The sequence below is a fragment of the Abramis brama genome (genome assembly GCF_963993115.1).
Source record: "Abramis brama genome assembly, chromosome: 21".
Classification (NCBI taxonomy): domain Eukaryota; kingdom Metazoa; phylum Chordata; class Actinopteri; order Cypriniformes; family Leuciscidae; genus Abramis; species Abramis brama.
The window spans coordinates 21,644,729-21,659,910 of NC_139983.1; the positions used below are offsets into that span (position 1 = coordinate 21,644,729).

The window sequence follows — 15,182 nt, forward strand, 5'->3', positions numbered from 1 at the left end:
TATAAATGTGTTTTCTGTGAGGGTGTGACAGTCTGTCTGGGGAAATTCAAAATCCTCCTCTGGAAATCTTCCTGCGTGATGCTTGCTTTTTAATTAAGGTTGTACTGACTTGACATGAATTTTATTATTATAATTACATAGGTTTTGCCCTATAAACAAATATTCACCTAGCAGATTGTTTTGAAAAAGCTTTCACTGAAATGTCCTTCCTCATGTTTTGAACCACGATATTACAAGAGAAGATATTTGAGATTAGGTATGCAATATTGTACATATTTTAACAGTAAATTAAATTTAAACATTTGATTTCAGTGATATAATCAGTCACTAGTTTATGGTTGGATAAGCTAAAATATTAGATTACACTTTGTTTTTTTAGGCCAAATGAAAAGAGGTCAATATCTAGGTAAAAAGTGAGCACAAAAATCAATTGTGTTAATATAAAATCTCTGTGTGTGGTCTCCCATGATGCAGCTAAAGTGAATTAGAAAAGCAGAAGCAGGTCAGAATGTGCCTGAATGAAACTGACAAGAGATTTGACTCTCATCGCCTCATAACACATATTACACGGCTTCAAACTAATATGTGCTTAAGCAACAGGCTGTGACACATGAATACTCCCAAATGTGACAGTAAAACAAACATTTCCCTCAAGAAGTATGCTCACCAAGACTGCATTTATTTTATCAAAAAATAAAGCAAAACAGTAATCTTGTTAAATAGTATTACAATTCAAACTGTTTTCCATTTTAAAATGCAATATAATTCCTGTGATGGTAAAGTTGAATCTTCATGATGATGATGATTTGCTGATTTTTCAGGATTATTTAACATACAGTATATAGAGTTAAAACAAAAAGTATCTATTTGAAAATGAAATCTTTTGTAACATCAAAAAACATTTTCTTGCTGAATAAAAAGTATTAATTTATTTTTTAAATAAATTTTATATTAAGAAGCATTAATCATACGGACCCTAAACTTTTGAACGGTAGTATATATTCTAAAAACTATTTATTTACTAACCAGAACCAAGGATTTTAAAACTAACCATGTTTCCTGACGGCACTGGTTGTGTCTGCTAAACCACGTGATATTTTCAAACTTGGAATGAAGAATTTCTGCTGTCATTTATCATATTTATCTGTCTGTTTTGTGTCAGTCTGGATGTTTGTCATTTTTCACCGACTCACCTTTATGGCAGTTCCTCTCTGTGCAGGTGAACCCTGCAGCTCACTGACTTAGTAGTGAACTAAAATAGTGTTACTGCACCTGCATACATCCATGTGGACGTTTGTTTGCGCATAACAAGAGCAAAACTGTAACTTTTAACAGAAAATGCTTGCATACATAAAATACCACTTTGAGCTTTATACCAGAGCTTTATTAATTTAAACACATACAATATCAAATATTAAGTGCTGCCTGTTAAACAGACGGTCTTTATCAAAATGACACATCCTGAGACAATTACCATTTTCCTTCAAATACAAAACCTATAAATACAAAATTATTATTCTGTACAATTTAAAAACATAATGCTTATTTAAAAACATCCCAAACAATGAGAAAAACCCCACTATAAACTACAATCAAATGCACAAAACTGCAAACTTTAAGTACACACTTCAACACACTCATGCATATACAGACGCACATTTTTCAAGTTTGTTAGGACAGGACAGTTGTCCGCATTTGGGACAGTTGCATGAAGCAAAACCCAGATAAAACTTTTATACACACTTCAAAAGGCATGTACGAGTTAATCAAATATCAAATCTGATTAACGACTTCTCTTAAACCCACCCCAACCCCTTGACAAATGCAGAATCAACTAGAATGCTGAGTTTTTGTTTGCTGCAGAAGAATTATTTCACTGCAGAACTGGGTGTGGCAGTTGTAAAAAAAATAAAAAAAATCAAGCTTTTCCATATTGTTTTCCCAACTCAAATGTGCTTTGCATTTAAGATGGGTGTTTTCAATAAGAGCATTTCTACACTCACCAGATTGGAAGTTCAATTCTGCTATGTCTCTGCAGCTATAAAACCTACCATTCAGGTGTGGCAAGAGTTCCAACTCCAAAAGGAAAATAAATCCTGGAAACAAAGTTCACTTTGTGTTCCCAGCAGTTCAGTGTTCAAACAGTATCAAAGGTTTCTGCCAGATCGCATTAAAAGTCCCTAAACTACACAGAGAGTGGAGAAGTGAACCCTGAGAACTCCATTACCATTCATTTCAGGAAAAACTGATTCTACAGGCATCAAACTGACTAGAAAAAGCACCAGTTTATCACTTTGAATTAATCATTTGGAAATCAGCTGCCAAATCTGGACATTCCCTGAGGTTTTAATACACAGACGTCTCAGGGGTACAATCTTGTTTCTTGAGACATTATGTAGTACTACATAATCATTATTCAGTGCCATAGGAAAGCCCACAGTTACAAGATCAAGGTATTACCACTGTGTCAGAAACTAAAAAGATGGAGGTAGAATGAACAGACAAGCACCCATTTCTTAACATCTGAGCACTTGTTTCTTAACTGAAATGATTTGAATGACTGTTTTAGAAGAGTTTTTCAGATCTCTGGTTCAGTTGAGTCTGATTATGAAGCAGACGCCCTCCATACAAGCTCTCAAATCTTCAGTCTATAACAATTTAATTCACTAGTCTACATATCTGCAGAAGCACCAATGAAAAAAATGGTCACACAGCCCTCTACTGGCAATGTTTGACAGTACTACAATAATTAAAGCTCTAGAAAAGCTTTAAAATGACCTGAGTTTCATACATCTCATTCAAGAATTACTAATAAACATTAAGTACTAGCTCATACCTAGACAAGGCAAATACATAGGCCTGATTTTTTTTGGGTCAATCTTTAAGTAACGATGACCAAAAACAATGCTAATAGGCGAACATTTAACTTATAAAATTGAAATAATTAAACCACTAGACAAATTAATTTTTGTTTTCTCAAAAACTAAACTAAAATACCCTATTGTAGGTATAATATGGCTGACAGAAAAAAAAAAAAATATGGCTTCATAGTGTACTAAACCTAACACATGTATCTCCTCTAGAGGGTGCTTGTTGACAATATTGTCTGATTCTAATAACTACAGTATTAAAATATTAAAACACGGCCTCATCCCAAATTTACTGTCTTTATCAGAAACGGAACCAATTAAGCCAATTCAGTAGTGCATTTTATACGAACTTCAATCTGTCATACTGTGAAGGAGTGTTTCATAGGATCTGAATCTGAATTAAACTAATTACAATTGAACGTGCATGCCATCAGTTGTTTTGTTACACTGGATGCCTCATGTTTTGAGCAAATCTCCCAGATCATACGTGTCAAAAAAGTCAGATACGCCTTCTCCGTCCTCCAGACCCCAGAGGTAGTCGTCGTGGCTGAGCTGAGGAGAGAAGCTAACAAAAGGCCCAGAGGTGTCGGATGTGAAGGCCAACCCAGGCAGCTGGTCTTCGGTGATTTGCAGAAGGCTAGGAGGAAGATCCAGAATCCCCTCCACATCGAGCAGGGACGTGCTTTCGCTTGTGCCTGTCATTGATTGCTGAGGCTTTGACGGCAAACCTGAACAAAGAAACAGACTCCATTCAGCCTGTGTTTTGATAGCTAGGATTATCAAAAAGCTAGTAGCAAAGTTTTGTAGATGGGTTTAGATATACAGCTCTTTATACATAGAAACTCTTGCACACAATGCCCCTATTAGATCTTATTCAACTGAAACATTTAAAATGTAAACTGTTGTTATTGGCTCCAAAATACGTTTCAACACTTCTTGCTTTGAGTAGTAGTAAGTTCCTGATAATTGTCTCACCTTCGACTGGCTGGGGTTTGGCAGGTGGGAAGACGGAGGGTGTGGCGGCACAGGGGGATTGTGGGTAATCTTTTCTGGGTGTGGCATTCTTGATGGGACTAGCGTCCTCCAAACATTCTTCAGGACACAAGTACACCTCAATTGGGCCGTTCTTGCTCTTCAAGTAAATCTGCAGCGAGCCCTAATGAAGAAAAAAAAAAAGATGACAATACAGTAGGCAGTATTAACAAAGTTTTAAACATCTAGTGGGTCATAAATTATTACAATTTTTGGTTACGAAATTTTAAATCTAACTGTAAGACTTTAATAATACAATATTAAATTATTCTGTTATTTATTATTCTGGGTTAGAACTAAAATCACATCAGCAGATAAAAAAAAAAAAAAATCCAACTAATAAAACTTTACTCGCTGGAAAAAAAAAGCATTTGTTGGTTTGGATGCTTGTGTCCAACCAGGATTCATAACTAGCTTGACCAACAGCAACCAGCATAAATAAGCTAAGAGCAGCACTGGAACTCAAGCTGCAACTTTGCAACCACGTTAGGTTTGGATTAAGCAGAGTGGAGGCAGCGCAAAAGCTGTATGCAGAGCAGGTGTTGTGCTTTCACACTGGCAGCATTTGTCACGCTGAACCGCGACTTGTGTACTGCAAATACAGATGAGTATCGTCCATTCTGTCGTTTTTCAGGTTCTCCTCCGACCACTGTCTGTCACTGGTTTTGATATATGATGATCATCATACTCTGCTGTGATGCAGCAGTGTTCCTCTCCTACTGTCCCACACACACACACACATGCATATAACATGCTGTATACATGTAGTTTACATGATAAATATATGTAGTAATCTTAAAGTTAAGATATACCTCTAGTTTTAATAATTTAAACAGGCCTTTGAAGTTTGGGCAAAAACTCCTGGCAATGATGTGTTTTTGTGTATTTTATTTATTTTTTCTTAGTTGAATGTCATATTGTGATTGTGAAACATGGAACACCTCATTTATATGATTTGCAGTGAAATTTGTTATTTTTCGTTTTAACTTTTTCAGCATAAGTGGCGCAGCAAAAATAGACTCAGTGGCGAAACGATTGTGGCACTGCCGCAGTGTGAATGCTCCGTTAACATGTGCCCCCCCCAAAAAAAATACGCTGCTTACATGTCCAGTGTGAAACGGGCCTAAGACGAATACTGACCTCAGATGCTTCCGGAACTTCCAGTTTGGTTTCAGATGGAGCCTTCACAGCTATAACAGTTTGATCTTTCAAGCTGGTTATGGTACGAATGTCCTGATAGGTCACATATCCTAATGTGAGCTTGAGTTAAGGACAAACTGCTTTGGCATCTAATACAGCTTTTAAAAGACTGACAGTTCAGTCATGAAGACTTTATTGCATTTCAAATGAACTGAGCTATAAAGACTCACAATAGAGAGAAAAGAAGAGGATGTCTAAGCCACGTAAGTGTTTGGCTGCATGGATGCATTCTGTTTGAACAGCATGTATGAGCAAGCACACAAACGTGAAGGAGGCAAACCACTCCTCAGTTCTTCAGAGAACAAACACACACACAATGAAAGGATATCTTTGGTTGTCCTTGTTCTCTGTCAGTTCTCGTAGCCGCGTTGAGCTGGACTGAATGAGGTCGTCCAGAGCTTTCTCCTGCCTGTCCAGCTCAGAAAGCTCTTTCTTGAGAGCGCTGGTCTTCTCTGAATTGTAGGACGAGCCCTCAAACACACCACTGACCCTAAAGCACAAGACATACAGAGAACATGCTGTTTGAAACTGAAGAAACCATGATAATTATATAAATGAGCATTTTTCTATTTGAATATATTTTAAAAGGTAATTTATTCCTGTGATAGCTGAATTTTCAGCAGTGTTCACAATGTCCTTCAGAAATCAGACTTCAGAAATCAAGATGTCAAACAGGAAATGGGGACCATTTAGAATGGAATACAACACCATCTTAGAGGTCATGTCATGCATTTAATCAGTCAAATCAAATTTACAGAACATTCAATCTAACACACTCACATCCACTGGATGTTGTTTTTGGATTTCTTGCGGATGAGCTGCACTCCCTCCAGAACATTGGTGATGTCGTAGATGCGTCTCTTCTGAACCTCTAGAACCTCTGTGGCCCAGTTCAGGTCCAGAACCCCGTCAGCCGATTCGCTCAGCAAGCCCACAAATTTCTTAGTCAGCAGACCGAGGGAAGTGTCATAGCGGGTACGTTCCCCTGGAGACTTGGGAGCTAGAGAGAGATGGAGAGAAAGAGATACAAAAGAGCCATTCTTTTAGTTTGCAGTTATGGTTTGAGTATTACCAGCTGCAGTTCCTACAAGAAAAGCAAGAGATGCTTAAACAGGTGTGTTTACTTTTCAAACCATTATGATGAGAGGCCCTAAAATAGGTAGAAACTTCCGGTCCCTCAGTTAACACATGGAAACAGTTGTCTTGGAATCAACAAAGGTCCATTTGTCCTAACAGTACTTAGTTGCAGATCATTATGTTGTACTCACTTTTGGGGCTTGGTGCCCTCGCACAAGCAGAGTTTCCCTTCCCTTTTGGTGTGCGGAATTCTGGGAGATAAAGTGGCTCTTCCAGATCTAGTCTCCTCTTGGCCTGAGACAGACAGACAGACAACAAGAGAATGTTCATTATATCTGCCTTAAGACTTCCTGTAGAAGAAGTAGTTTCACCAAATCATCTGAATGAACATAGCTCCGTGTTTATCATTGTGTCCTTGGTTTCTATGAAGGTGAAATTACATTTGCTAAACAAAAAGTTTTTTCAATTATCAGGAAGGAGTGTGTTGAAGAGAACTCAAGAACAATTACTCCTATTTTCCCACTTTGTATCTGACCCATCCTAAAGAATAAATAAAAAATAAAATAAGTTATTGTCCTCTCTTCCTTGAGAGGGTCACCTCAGTGACTACTAATGCAATTCACACAAAGTAAGCTTTTGAACATATCAGCACACATGTAACTGGCGAAGTTGCAATGCAATGAAAGTAAAGACAGATTTCTTTCTTACGTATTATGCCATACATCCAAAGAAAACAGATTATCGAAAAATAAATGTTAGGGTGAGGACTTGATTCAATCCATTGGTTGTTGATTAGATGGAGGCAGACCGGAATGAGAGCTTGCAGTCGATTATAAGACTGGAACCAGTCAGAATGCATGCGTTTATACTAAAAATAGGAAGTGATCATGTTTTTAACAGCTTTTGAGTGTGGCTTTACTGATCAGGTTGCAAAGTGTCTTGGACTATTACCTCCATTTATGATTGAATCACCCCAAAAAGGATCTCAATCACATTTAAACAGGGTCTAACATACATAACTACATTAACTAAGAACCTGATATTGTAAACCTCTGATTAGTGTGATGGGTTTTAATCTATCTTTGAGCCTGACACGACCATCTGTATTAATTCAAACCTTTTACAATTAAAACCTTGAAGGAGGGAATTACATTAACGTTTACACATTTCTGAAATCTTTAGCATTCCACACCGGGCAGATGGGCTTGTTTCAGCAACCCAACTCCACAAAGAACTGGTTTAAAGAAGCCAACTGACATGGAAACCTGCACCCACACATTCCTGTTTGTTTTCCAATGCCATTCTGGGCTGCAGTTCACTCAAGACAGAATACTTCTGTAATAGACACTGAGCACGTGCTGAGAACAGTTCACTTATCCTGTGTGCACGAGCATCTGCTAAAATGTTTGCACTGCCCTGACCTGAACAACATCTACACCTGTCACTGACATCTGGAGCTGCCGAGCAGGTGGTTGGGGGAGAGGAGGAGCGCAATCTTTCAGTTTTTTCGGTTTCCACCTTCCATTCTTTTTCTCTTTTTTTTTGTAATGACTAATTATATATATATATATATATATATATATATATATATATATATATATATATATAGCCAAAATTATAAAAATTATATGGTGTGTATGTTATATGTTATAGTGTTTGGGCTGTCAGACTAAAATTCTAATATTCGTCGAATTTAAAATAAATAAAAATCGACATCTGAATGCAAAAAATATGCATTCGAATTTTAGGAGTGCGTCAGGCAGCCTTATCAGTGGCGAAGGAGATGCCATAATGATGTAAGAGCAGTTGTGTTTTTAATGTTTTTCTTAGCCTTAAGACCTAACCAAGCTGTTCACACAGAATGCATTTTCTGCGCTGCTTTTCCATTGTTTTTATGTAAATGTGCGCTAGATGGACATATTTGACCGCTGCACTCTTGCCTCCCAACAGAGGGCCGCATGTTTAGTTAAGCTATGTAAGGTAAAGAAGTTCAACTTTTAAAAAAACATGTCGAGACTTTTTTCCCTTTCCACTGCATTTCACGTTTTTAGACACAAAAAAGTACTCTGCTTTTTGTATTAAACTATGCATACATACATGATACTGTTTTGTTCAATTGTTTATGCAATTTACAAAATATTTGATTTATAAATGTTAATTTAAACATTATGCACTTTTTTGTAGTCAGTCAGGTTATTTAATTGCTTGAATAAACAATTTAATACGGTATTCATATTTTGCTCATTGCGCCCTCTTGTGGCCTCCGGAGACAAACCAAAAGCCCCCCCCCCCCCATTAGATTTGAATATTAGTAATATTTAAGCATAAAATTCAAATTTGTTTTTTCAGCCTTTTGGACAGCCCTAATTATAGCTGAATCTGTGAACATGAAAATATGTAGCTGCATTTTTTTTGCATATTTTAAGAATGTTGAAATCATTATTTGTGTGTACTTGGCAACAAGGTTTCAAAAACCAGTACATGTCTCAACTACGAGTTGTTCTGGAGTCACCACTTGTAGTTTAAAGAAGAGGCTTTTGGGGAAGACTTTGAGGAGCATCTTTGAGTTACATGTCTTCAAATCAAATCAGTGTTAACGTGAGCTGTTACCATGCTTGGCTCATGATGAACACCCACCCACCTGGGTGTGAGAGGGGGACCTTTGTGTGGTTCTGTTTCTCAGAACAGCAGCATCTCAGCACCACAAGAGTTTGTGGTTGGTTCTGCCTATTTCCTGTGTCGGTGGGAAATGAGAAGTGAGAAATGCTGGCTCAGAGCGGATGGGGTGGAAGCCAAATCATTCACTTATAAAGCACTGATCTGGGAGCAGCCTTAATGTACCTACTGAAAAACAAATATTAACCACTACTAGCTAATAAACTGATTTATATCAGATACTGCTGGGACCGCTCCAGGCTCAGGAGTTTCCTAAAGATATGCAAATCCACTAGCCAACATCACACACAGCCGTGGATATACAGGATAGCGCAAATGTTTGTGTGTATGTGTGTGTGTGTGTGGTATGCACACAGAATTTGTATCTGTGTACCTTGAATGCTTTGGATAAGTATCTGGCAAATTCACAACAGAAATATAGTGTGTCAAGATAAGAATTTAAATGATAGCAGCATGGGTGACTGTAAACAGCAACCATTATGGTCTGTATGTGATCTTTGCAACTAAATGGGTTACGATAAATAACTTATTAATATAATAAAAAAATTTATAATGCCTATATTTAGTTTCAAAAATCCAACCATAAATTGTTTTTCATTACAGCTATTGCTATCAGACACTTAAATAGAAAAATGTTATCAGTTATCGGTATCAAGTCATAAAAATAATATTGGTTGATCACTCTTTATACCCTACTCATTATTGCTAAACTGACTTAAATAACTTAAGACAGATCTGCACCATTTCTCTTCTCACTCACTGGCTGGAGGTGAGAAATCAAGAGTCCTAAACAGAGTTATTGAGTAACTTTCCAACTAATCTGAGGAGGGTTTTAACAAACACAATCTGCCTGAAAAGAACAGGTTTCTGTACGCCTACAGACACACGGGAGAAAAATGACCTGCAAACTGTGCCACTCCCAAACACACACTATACTCAAACTGTAAGAACGATAAAAGTCATTCTGCATCAGTGACGTGTTTCGAGGTGTCAGAACGAAAGGGAGACACAGGTAAAGGCTAAAGGGGAAGTCCTGATGAAAAGGGCGTAAGGGGATGATGCTTTGAAATGCAAAACTTGGCCAGATGGGTCTATGCAGTGCGATATAAGTTACACAATTTAAACAGCTTGAGGCCCATCATCCAGCTTGTTGATGCAACACCTGGTTACTAGAGGCCCCACAGGGGGGAAATATGTAAATTAAGAGAATGAAATGAGGTAAAATGACCTGAGGGACTCTGGGAAGCGGTGGGGGTGGAAGAAAGGGAGGGCGTCACAAGGATCTCAGGAAACAAAGCCAAATCATGTGTTCTTCAACATGGTGATCACAGACCAGTGGTTGATCACTTGATCTCGGACACGTGAGATTTGAAGTGAACCAGAGACCTAGTGACCTCCATGATCTTTTCAATCCTCAAAGTTTGGCTCTATTGTATAGTTCTCCAGTGTTTATTTTCATTCTTTGGAGCTTGCCGAAATAACCCTGACATTATTAACTGCAGCATGTAGTCTGCAACTATTCTTGTGCTTGTGCATTTGATAAATGTCGGCTTGCTAAAACATTAACCTAAACTATAATAACAAAATTTGATCTGGAAAAACAAAGCTATTAAATATCCTGAACTGCAAGTCGTTACTGATGTTTATATGCAAACAAACAAGATGATAATTATTGAAATATCCGGTTTTACCTTTTTACATGCAAATCAATAATCTGGCAATGACAGAGGGTGGGGGAAAACAAAAAAAAACCAGGTCATTTCCTGGTGGTGACATCAAAACGTGAGGATCTATGTATTCTGTGTATTACACAGGAACTGGCTTCGGTCTTAAAGTGACAGCAGACTATAAATACTTGCTATCCATCACTAATGTTAATCAAACAACAAAGCTTTAACAAAGATTCATCTATATTTAATTTATACAGTGAACACTATAGTGTCATTTTACACTTAATCCTAGTTATAACATCTCTGTACCCAAATAATTCAGTTAAACGTTACTTTATTTGTATTTTATATATACTTGTATTTGTTCATATTTTTTACTAACTGTTCACTTATTTTTAATAATGTTTGAACTTTATTAGTTAGGCTAGTAGTTTCTACTGCGGTATCAAAGTACTTAAAGTGTGCTTTAATTTTTTCTTGCCTATCTGAAAAATGATCCGATCCGTGACTCAAAAACCGTAATAGGGTATATGTCGAACGTCGCATGACCAACCCTGGTCTCATCGCATACGCTTGTCAGAGAAAGTGTTTACAGCAGTATGAACTGACGTCGATATCTATGGACTTTTAAGGTAATCAGCTAACCACAATTTTAGTTTTTAGAGTAAAGGTTCAAAGGTCTAAGGACAGGAATGGGAGCTTCAGGTGTGTCGTTTATGTCAAACTGAAAAAGGGGCAGAGAACAAGAGTGAAACTTTACAGCAAGAGTTATAACTGTTGCACATTGGTGTGAAAAACTGAGCCAGGGAAACTGGAAGTAGTTAACGATGCCATATGGAGCTTCACTAGACACTTTTTGTTTCCAGAAAAGACATTAAAGAAGTTGGAATGATTAAAAAAAAAATGGAATCAGGGAAAGCACTAGGACAAGGCCTGATTTGTTAACATAAGTTGACGTTATGGTTAAGAAACCATTTTAAGTTGATCAACTGATTAATTCAAACCCAGAGAAGCAGTCTGAGACAGGCTTATTATAATAGAATGCCAGAGTTTATGAGTTATGTATATCAGTCCTCCAATACAGACGCCCAGTCTGTTATCAGCCCTAACCCATGTTCTGCAGCGTGAGTCTGAGATCATCCCTTTTGTTTATCAGCTGGAAGCAGCAAGCACCACAGAGAGAAGTTCGACACAGGCAGTTCCTGGAGCAAATACTCTGACCTTTTTGACCTTTTCAACAGGTTAAGCTTCTGTGAGGACGAATGGTGAGACAGGTGTGCAACGGCACAGGGGGAAAAAAAATGGAGTGATAATTACAAATGCAGCTACATAATAAAAGCAGTAGAATTCAAGAGTTTATACATACAAATACAGGAATAACCAGTTTGCGGATCAGTCTAATGAACCTGGGTCATTTAAACATTTGGCTTTATGGAAGCATTCATGTTTATTCATTATGTTTTATAGTTTGCTAAACATAAAAGGTCTGTATTGAAATGAGTTTAGCTTTGAGGACCCTTCCCCCGCTTTACTATTAGGCATGAACCATATAATGGACTACTTGCACAACTACTTCCACGTTCTAGTTAGTACATATCGGGAGTTTACGGTTAGAGCATTCAGCGCACCTACATACATGAGAATGCAGATTATCACTATGTTTTATGGCTGCCAATTGATTAAAACAATGAATAATGATCTCTGTATTAATTATCTTGAGCCTGCTCAAATGTTCTTAGAAATATATTTTCTTTCCAACTGTGCATTCTGAATAATAAATAGGCTAAATATATGTATCCACTAAGCTGCAGCAGTCCTATCTGCGTGAAATAATGGCGTATTTTTAACACCCGCTGCTTTCTTTGATCGGCTGTGGTTGGATTAAACTTCATGTTCAGATAAGTTTGGAAAATTCTGCACAGAGTAAACATCAGAATATACCTTCTCCTGTCAATAAAAATTGCCAATTTTTTTTTTAAATCTTATTGCGGACACTCATTTTAGGTGCCGTTTGTTCAACTCACTGACCACAGTACATTGAAGTGAGACGTACTATTTCCAAACGGAAGTGCGTCACGAAGCTCATTGCAAGTGGTCCATATAATGTCCAGTCCAGAAGCTGTAAAGCACCCTTCCCCCATCAATCTACCACCTCCCCCCTGAAATAGCCCTTTTATGGCAAGCCACTTAAACAATTACTCCTTAAAACTAATTAAACTGTCTAATTTGATGTAACTAGTACTTATTTTTATTTACTAGTAAGTAATGCAATAGGAAATGTCTTTTCCCCTCAATTTCACTAGTAGCAATTCATATACTGGTACTAGTATTTTCCTACTATTAGCAATTTTCCCAGTAATGTCAAGATAACTATGCGCTTTCCACAGACAACAAATTGCACATTTTTGTCATTGGTGATTTGTGTTTCAGATATAAACAATTACCTTTTGACTTGTGCATTCTGGTTGTTGTAGGTTCAGATCTCAGTTTCACTACTGATTAAGTACCAGTACTGATACTTTAGCTGCTAGCTGCTAGCTACTAGTATTTATTCCAGTTTTCATAGTTCTAATTGTTCAGACACTACCGATTTATTAAACAGTAGAGAGTATTCGCAATGTTGATATTTGAACCACAGATCTCTACAGAATTCAATGACATAAATTCGCAATTTTCTTTAAAAGGAACCAGGGAATATAGGCCTTGTCAGGGTAGATGCTATATTGAATTGTACACATTTGAAAACAGGGTTGAGAAGTGATTGATTTCACGACCTATATCGAAAGTAATTTCCAAAACTCAACCTTGTATAGTTTTGTCAACTGAATTTTTGTAAAGATATTTCATCAGCTAAACAAATGGCAAGTTGTTAAACAGTACAGTCCCTTGAACTCACTGTACTTCAATTCCTCCTCGTATTCATTCCTGTCAAAAACTAAATATTTAACTAGTAGACTAAGGTTTATATTGTGACTAACAGCAAAACAATAAGTACTTAATTTTACTGTAAAAATAAAAGAACGACTAGTTTAAGAATCAAATTGCTTGCCACACTCTTACCTAAAGGTCCTATCCTAATGTCATGACTGAAATATACATAAGTTGTGGTCATGTTCTCAAATTACTGGCCTGCTTTATTCATTCATGAGGAAATGACAGATTTTCAGTACATCAGAGATGATGACACAAATAAAACTCCCTGCTGAGGCAAGACACGGGAAGTTTTATATGTTGTACAACGTGAATTTTACACTGTGACTGCAGCCGCGTTTTAGTAAATGACATATGATTGTACAAGGACATGAAACAGGAAGCATGCATGCGCATTCATAACGCAATAGCAAGAATTGGAGTGTCAGTGGAAAGAGGCTTACCGGCAGCCGCCCGGAAGAGATCCGCGCCGGCTTGGGTTCGGGCCCGTGGGGGGTCGCGTACAAACAGTTGGCTCTCTGCTCCGCAGCTGCTGTGTTCCCGATCTGAGTGAAGTATCCAGCCGGTACCAGATTCGTCGGTGGGCTTGCAAGTCCCGTGTTGAAAAAATCCGTCCTCACCGCGGAGAACATTTTCTTCTGCGGGCACGAGAGTCCAGAGACTGCACCTCTCCCAGAAGCAGGAGAAATCCCTCTGGGTATCCGCATCATTTTGCGCACGAAAACCCGCGAAAGTGACGCAAAAGAAACTCTTTTATTAGGCAAATCGCGTCTATAGCTTACTGAAGAACAAGTCAACCGTCAAAATGAATATGTATATCTTTAAAGACTGCAAATGCTACAGACTATATGCACTTCAGTATAATAAATCCTGTTAAAGTTGTAAATAAATTATGCGTGAAAAATAACAAAAAATATAAACATCCGACATACACAAAACTCTCTCCCAAGTGTCCTTTGTTGTAGTGGAACGAGAGAGACTATGATGTCTTAATATACTGCAAATAACTTAAGTTAAACATATAAACGTACCCAGGTCATTCAATTTTATAAATCCACCTTTAAAAGGTAAACAAAGCTTAGAAAATGTTCCTTTCGTAGTTATTGCGTAAAGCCGGCGGTGGTGGGAAACGTTCCTGTGTGTCTGTGTAATCCCTCTCCGGCAGAGAAGCTTTGCTTTGACATCAGCTCAACAGAGGAGTGCTATTTTAGCGCCAAATTACGTCCCGCGAAATTTGGATCTCCCGCGGTTGGAGACGCTCAGCGATTGGCTGCTGGCACGCCTCACTCGTTCGGATTCTGAATATATTTACATGTAACAGTTGGTGCCTAGCGTTCTTCCTCTTAAAGAGACAGCGCCTTTTTTAATCTCTTTTGTCAACAAGGGCTTTAGTCTTCAGACATTACAACAACAGCGTTATAAAACGTATCCTAGTCATTTTTAGATTTAGCATATATATAATTCATATAAATATATTTCATAATATACAAAAAAAAAACGGACATTCGATCACAAATGAACTCATATCACTTGAAATACACATTTGTTCTATGAAAAATAGCACATAAAACAATCATCAAAGTATTTACACACATAATAAAGTTGAAAGATGACTTTACAGCATGCCCATTGTGTTTCCATGGTTTCCAAATAAATCATCCTCATAGATTAATCTTAAATGTCAATGTTTTTTTAACAGCAAAATGGAAAATAGTTGACTCTGGCG

At 37.5% G+C, this 15,182-nt stretch overlaps 2 protein-coding genes across 2 annotated transcripts in view; both read right to left on the bottom strand.

Annotated features, from left to right (window-relative positions):
- asap3 (ArfGAP with SH3 domain, ankyrin repeat and PH domain 3) overlaps positions 1-2,132 on the bottom strand; it is a 33,857-nt gene extending 31,725 nt beyond the window's left edge. The window contains exon 1 of the mRNA XM_084097543.1: positions 2,052-2,132. The gene's annotated coding sequence lies outside the window, so the exon portion shown is untranslated. The remainder of the gene's footprint in view (positions 1-2,051) is intronic.
- Positions 1,363-14,302, bottom strand: e2f2 (E2F transcription factor 2). The gene is made up of 7 exons (XM_084097546.1): positions 13,900-14,302; positions 6,371-6,473; positions 5,883-6,102; positions 5,429-5,592; positions 5,043-5,155; positions 3,846-4,026; positions 1,363-3,598 (listed from the first exon to the last, which is right to left on the bottom strand). Exons 1-7 carry the CDS (start codon positions 14,164-14,166, stop codon positions 3,327-3,329), a joined length of 1,320 nt encoding a protein of 439 aa, XP_083953672.1. The 5' UTR covers positions 14,167-14,302; the 3' UTR covers positions 1,363-3,326.
- Positions 14,303-15,182: the final 880 nt, after the last annotated feature.